Below are 7,048 nucleotides of genomic sequence, written 5' to 3'. Positions count from 1 at the left end.
GGCACACGGGTAGTTTGGCTGGGCCAGGGGTGAGACCTGAGCCAACTCCCCGTGCTTATTGTGGTGAGCCTGTGCCTGCTCCTCGCACTCTCCCTCCAGTGCGCCTCCATAGCCCAGAACGTCCTGTGCCTGCTCCTCGCACTCTCCCTCCAGTGCGCTTCCATAGCCCAGTACGGCCGGTGCCTGCTCTGAGCACCAGGTCCTCAGTGCGTCTCTCCAGACCGGTGAGACCCGTTCCAGCTCCACTAGAAAAGCCTCCAGTGATAATCTATGGTCCGAAGCCTGTAGAGATGATCCATGGCACGAAGCCTCCAGTGATGATCCATGGCACGAAGCCTCCAGTGATGATCCATGGCCCGGAGCCTGTAGGGGTGTTCCATGGCACGAAGCCTCCAGAGGTAATCCATGGCCTGGAGCCTGTAGGGATAATCCATGGCAAGAAGCCTGTAGGGATTATCCATGGTCCGGAGCCTGTAGGGATAATCCATGGCAAGAAGCCTGTAGGGATGATCCATGACACGAAGCCTCCAGAGGTAATCCATGGCCTGGAGCCTGTAGGGATAATCCATGGCAAGAAGCCTGTAGGGATTATCCATGGTCCGGAGCCTGTAGGGATAATCCATGGCAAGAAGCCTGTAGGGATGATCCATGGCCCGGAGCCTGTAGAGATGATCCATAGCACGAAGCCTCCAGTGATGATCCATGGCGCGGAACCTGTATTGATGATCCATGGCATGGAGCTTGCAGCAACGGTCCCTAGTCCGGAACCTACAATGACGCTCCTCAGTCCGGAGCCTCCGGCGGCGCTCCTCAGTCCAGAACCTCCGGCAACGCTCCTCAGTCCGGAGCCTCCGGCGGCGCTCCTCAGTCCAGAACCTCCGGCGACGCTCCCCAGTCCGGAGCCTTCAGCGACGCTCCTCAGTCCGGAGTCTCCAGCGACGCTCCCCAGTCCGGAGCCTCCAGCGACGCTCCCCAGTCCGGAGTCTCCAGCGATGCTCCCCAGTCCGGAGCCTTCAGAGACGGTCTGCAGCCCCGAGTCTTCAGCGACGGTCTGCAGCCCCGAGTCTTCAGCGACGGTCTGCAGCCCCGAGTCTTCAGCGACGGTCTGCAGCCCAGAGTCTTCAGCGGCGGTCTGCAGCCCAGAGTCTTCAGCGGCGGTCTGCAGCCCAGAGTCTTCAGCGGCGGTCTGCAGCCCAGAGTTTTCAGCGGCGGTCTGCAGCCCAGAGTCTTCAGCGGCGGTCTGCAGCCCAGAGTTCAGCGGCGGTCTGCAGCCCAGAGTCTTCAGCGGCGGCCTTCAACCCAGAGTCTTCAGCGGCGGTCTGCAGCCCAGAGTCTTCAGCGGCGGCCTTCAACCCAGAGTCTTCAGCGGCGGTTGGCGTTCCAAAGCCTCCGGCGATGATCCACGGTTTGGTTCCTCCGGACACACAGAAGCGGGGGGATCAGCGGGCGGTGGGGGTGCCACGCCCTGAACCAGAGCCGCCGCCAATTATAGATGCCCACCCGGACCCTCCCCTATAGGTTCAGGTTTGTGGCCGGGAGTCCGCACCTTTGGGGGCGGTGGGGGGGGGGGTACTGTCACGCTCTGACCTAAGAGAGCTGTTTTTTTCTCTGTTTAGTTAGGTCAAGGTGTGATAGGGGGTGGGCATTCTATGTGTTTGTTTTCTATGTTTTGGCCTGGGTATGGTTTCCAATCAGAGGCAGCTGTCTATCGTTGTCTCTGATTAGAAGCCATATGTAGGCAGCCTTTTTCCCTTGGTTTGTGTGGGTAGTTGTTTTCTGTTTCGTTGTATTTACCTGACAGAACTGTTGGCTGTCATTTTGTTTATTTTGTCTAGTGTTCGTTTTCATTAAAATATAACGATGAGCACTCGACACGCTGCGCCTTGGTCTCCTCTATATGACGCCCGTTACAAATTGGTAATTCTTTAAAATGCTAAAGTTGTCCGTGATGAGATTCGAAATGCAACTTTTGGGTTGCTATACTTTCGTGTTATATTCCCACCCATCCACCTTCGCATTAAACGTCCACCCAATCACCCGGACCAACCACCCTACTTTAGTTTTTGCTTTAAGTAACCTTCTGTCTTATGTAACCATACCAAACATAACATGACTCATTTGAGTATCCCGGATTTACATTTACTATGTTACGTCTAGTCTATAATACCAGGCTGTTAGCACAATACGGACAGCCAATCCCGCTCGGCTCGACTCCCAAGTATACCTGGAGATTTTAGACACGAATAAAAACTATGTCTGTACTGAGAAGACCTGACGGAACCATGACAGGTACCGAGTGAAGAATTAATAACGGAATATCAAGAAAAGAACACTGCGTGTGTTCCGGAGGCGTTCGCTGTTCGAGTGAGCACCTTTTGGTTCGGAGCGCACACATACGCACGCATCTGAGCAGCGATGGGCGCTTGGACGCTGCTGCTGTGCCTACTCGCCATTGTGAGAGGTGAGTAAGTTGTCTGTCGAGGCTGTGTTAATGGCTCGCCGGAGCCGGGAATGATGCGCTTTTGTGTGGCTCTTCTCGGTACGACCACGGGGGGCTGAAAGCACCATACATTAGTCTTCTATAGATTTAATGGAAGGATGCTTTGAGGGAGGGATAGTTGGATAAATGGAGAGGAGAAGACAAGATAGAGATAATGACTGTTTCATTGCTGTGTCACCATCGTTCTCATAACGGCTGTGTGTGAGTACGTACTAGGCTACAACGGAATGATGATGTTAGGGAGAAATGATACATCATAACTGCATTACGTTATGCGCTCAACTGGGATGATCTTTTATGACAACATTACTGAAGGCAACAAGGAAGTCAATATTTATCTTTATGCTACGCGTTCATATATTGTAGAATGCAATACAATGGAGAAGGTGAGTTCCCCTCCTACAATAAAAGACGCGTTGAATCCTTTACCCAAGCAATCCATGATTATTGAGTCCCCATTACTGTGTGGATATGTCTTTCTTTCTATTGAGAGAAGCCACATGTTTTTCCCATCAACATAGCCTTTTAGTCTATATTTCTTAGCCATTATAATGACGTTACATGACTAATAATGGAAGATTATGTGTCACTGTATAGCTGGCCTGGCTTATAGTACACAGATCAAGTAACATTATCACCCTAGTGTGGGATCCAAGGTTAGAGGTATGATTGATTTACACACACACACACACACACACACACACACACACACACACACACACACACACACACACACACACACACACACACACACACACACACACACACACACACACACTACATGCACACGTGGCAGCAGGGAGCCTAGCGGTTAGAGCGTTGGGCCAGTAACTGAAAGGTTGCTAGTTATAACTGAACCGACAAGGTAAAAAATCTGTTAATGTGCCCTTGAGCAAGGCACTTAACCCTAATTGCACCAGGGTCACTGTTGATAATGGCAGACCCTGGCCATGACTCCACTCTCCGAGGGTGTCTCAATATAGACGTGTACTTGTGTGAAATATGACAAATATAAGCACTCACATGGCACACACACATACACCCCCCCACCTACACAATTGAGCCCCACAGTGGACGCGTCATCAAACCTAGCAGACAAACATGGAAATGGTTGGCTCTTGTGTAAATCTCTCTCAGACAAGGAGACTTTTATCTATATATTCAGCTCTATTTACTCTCGGATTCCAAAATTAGCATCAAGTAGACATCATGCAAGACTACAAATCCCTGCAAGCTCTTGCACGTAGACTACAAATCCCTGAAAGCTCTGGCATTTCATCTCTAGCTGACACGTTTGCTGTCAGCCAGCTATATGAATAAGTTGGCATGGTGTTAGACTGCACTGCTGTATTAAAGCAATTGAGAACTAACTTGTTGACATGTTCTGTTGCAGATTCAAAGCCAAATTAACTCATTGCAGAATGTATCCATAATCATGAATGAATTAGCATATTTTTTTGACAAGAATGCACCAGTCACCCATCAATCACGTCAAACACCTGTGAGATCGAAATTACAAGATGATGTTATAATACTGTTATTGCTTCAAATGGTTGTTTTGTGGAATAGAATAAGGGTCTTATAACACTGTCATCTGGGCATGGTCTTCTGAGTTGCGCCTCTGGAGGCTCAATGCTGACCGTGGATTTACCATGCTTTTGGTGATAAAACCTAAAGACCGCATTCCATAGCATGAGTTGGTGTTTGTGTGCTGGGAGGTACCAGGATGGAGATGGCTCCGGTATGGATAATGATGAGAGGAACTTTGTTTTTGGGGGCCAGACCCTGGTTTCCACACAATGAGAACAGTCTTTACAGCAGATACTGTCTGCTGTGAATTGTCAATTTATTTTATACAAATCCTAACCTTGTGACCCATTCCACACATCTGTTGTTTGTCATGTAGACTAAGCGGGTGTATCTTTGCTATAAAAGATCTTTGTTTCCTTTGTGTCGGGGCTCTCAAGGAATCATATAAGGGTGGTTTGTCGACCAGCCATCACTATTGCAGGGTACTCACATCATTAACTTGTGTGTGTGGTGTGACCTGCTTTCCTTATTAATAAGTGAATTAAGATTAGTTTATGTATAAATCTGACTTGTGTGATGAGTTTGTCTCTCCTCATTTGATAATAAATAAATAACCACCACACACCTTAACTCCAACAATTAAATTGTTTTAATTAAATCTAAATAGTAAACAATGCATACATATGCCTTTAATACATAACATATACACATCTGAATGTAAGTAAAGATGAAATTATTTCTTCATCAACACCACAAACCTGGGACATTGAAGAGCACCATATGAATTAGTATTACTATCAGAGAGCTGTCACGCCCTGACCTTAGAGAGACGTTTATTTTCCTCTAGTTTGGTTAGGTCAGGGTGTGATGTGGGGTGGGCAATCTAGTTAGTCTATTTCTTTGTGTTGAGCCGAGTACGGTTCCTAATCAGAGGCAGCTGTCTATCGTTGTCTCTGATTAGGAACCATACTTAGGCAGCCCTTTTTTCCACCTTTAGTTGTGGGATCTTGTTTTTGTGTAGCTGCCTTTGAGCAGCCCCAGTACGTCACATTTTAGTTTTTCTCCTGTTTGTTGTTTTGGTGAGTTTCATTTTCATTAAAAAGATGTGGAATTCCATGCACATTGTGCCTTGGCTTATTTACGACAGGGAGTTCGAAGATAGCGATCGTGACAAGAGCACACAGATTCTTCTGATTTTCCATTGTAGGAATTAGACCAGCACAAATAACACCATGTAAAACAGCATATTGTAATTTTTGGTGGGTGAAAATGGAGAAACAACTGAAGGTGTAAGGTAGCTTTTATATAAAATACTACTCCAGCAGAATGAGAATCACACTTAACAGACTCAAAACAAGGTAGCCATGCCTAAACACAGCTATATCAACACCCTTCTGGTAAATGTAACAGGTCCATGAAGCCATGCCTAAACACAGCTATATCAACACCCTTCTGGTAAATGTAACAGGTCCATGAAGCCATGCCTAAACACAGCTATATCAACACCCTTCTGGTAAATGTAACAGGTCCATGAAGCCATGCCTAAACACAGCTATATCAACACCCTTCTGGTAAATGTAACAGGTCCATGAAGCCATGCCTAAACACAGCTATACCAACACCCTTCTGGTAAATGTAACAGGTCCATGAAGCCATGCCTAAACACAGCTATATCAACACCCTTCTGGTAAATGTAACAGGTCCATGAAGCCATGCCTAAACACAGCTATACCAACACCCTTCTGGTAAATGTAACAGGTCCATGAAGCCATGCCTAAACACAGCTATATCAACACCCTTCTGGTAAATGTAACAGGTCCATGAAGCCATGCCTAAACACAGCTATATCAACACCCTTCTGGTAAATGTAACAGGTCCATGAAGCCATGCCTAAACACAGCTATATCAACACCCTTCTGGTAAATGTAACAGGTCCATGAAGCTATGCCTAAACACAGCTATATCAACACCCTTCTGGTAAATGTAACAGGTCCATGAAGCCATGCCTAAACACAGCTATATCAACACCCTTCTGGTAAATGTAACAGGTCCATGTTGCTGCTATCAATTGTGGGCAGCACCTTTACCACTGCATTCAGTCTGAACCCCAGGATGAGCAGGAGGACAGAATTTACATAGGTGAAAGTGAGGTAGCAAAAACAGTACACCACAACACTTTTAAATGTGTTTCTGAGTCTAGATGTTATGAAATCAGGAGAAGAACAAGTGAAGGAAGCAGCATAGGGAAATTGGGTGAACGTAGGGTGGGTTTACAGCGATAAGATGAAGAGTTAAAAGGGTCCGAAGTTGAGGGACCATGGGGCATGAAAGGCATAGTGTAGAATAAGGGGTAGCTAGAGGGATGGTTGGCCATGGAATAAACATAACATGTGGTGTTGGTGTGCTTCTACACACCTTTTAGGTTGTTGTTACCCATGTCCAGTCATACTCGGGGACTCGGAGTGTGTCCCTCGACGTCATTCCGTCTCAGTTGCAGCATTCAAATCGTGGTCATTGTGTGACATTAAAGACGATGAGTGATCACAGCATTTCCACAAATTGAGCCATAAACAATAGCATTGAGGACAGCATTTTGATAACAACATGGTGGTTTACACTATGTCTACTGTGTGTGAATGATGGAAGAATCTTACCCCAGCTGTAGGTCCATTTGAGTGTGTGTGGTCACTTAGGCCTTCACATCAACCAGTACTGGGACAATTTGAGACTTGTAATGCTTGCTTTCAAAGTGCTGCTTCAATTTCTTCGGGTCTGCATATATACTGAACAAAAGTATAAACGCAACATGTAAAGTGTTGGTCCCATGTTTCATGAGCTGAAATAAAAGATCCCAGAAATGTTCCATACTCATAAAAAGTGTATTTCTCTAAAAGTTTGTTTACATCCCTGTTAGTGAGAATGTATCCTTTGCCAAGATAATCAAGTCACCTGACAGGTGTGGCATATCAAGAAGCTGATCAAACAGCATGATCATTACACAGGCACGTCTTGTGCTGG

The 7,048-nt window shown here is 46.5% G+C and overlaps 1 protein-coding gene across 1 annotated transcript in view; it reads left to right on the top strand.

Moving 5' to 3' along the window:
* The first annotated feature begins 2,175 nt into the window (after positions 1-2,175).
* The window catches only part of LOC123743175 (neuronal acetylcholine receptor subunit beta-2), a 50,573-nt gene continuing 45,700 nt past the window's right edge, over positions 2,176-7,048 (top strand). The window contains exon 1 of the mRNA XM_045718937.2: positions 2,176-2,461. Coding sequence (XP_045574893.1) covers positions 2,416-2,461 — 46 coding nt within the window. The 5' untranslated portion in view covers positions 2,176-2,415. The remainder of the gene's footprint in view (positions 2,462-7,048) is intronic.

This window comes from Salmo salar, chromosome 05 (genome assembly GCF_965601325.2).
Source record: "Salmo salar chromosome 05, fSalSal1, whole genome shotgun sequence".
In the NCBI taxonomy this organism is placed as follows: Eukaryota; Metazoa; Chordata; class Actinopteri; order Salmoniformes; family Salmonidae; genus Salmo; species Salmo salar.
Note: the sequence above shows the minus strand (reverse complement) of the source record. Positions and strands in the feature narration are given on the sequence as shown.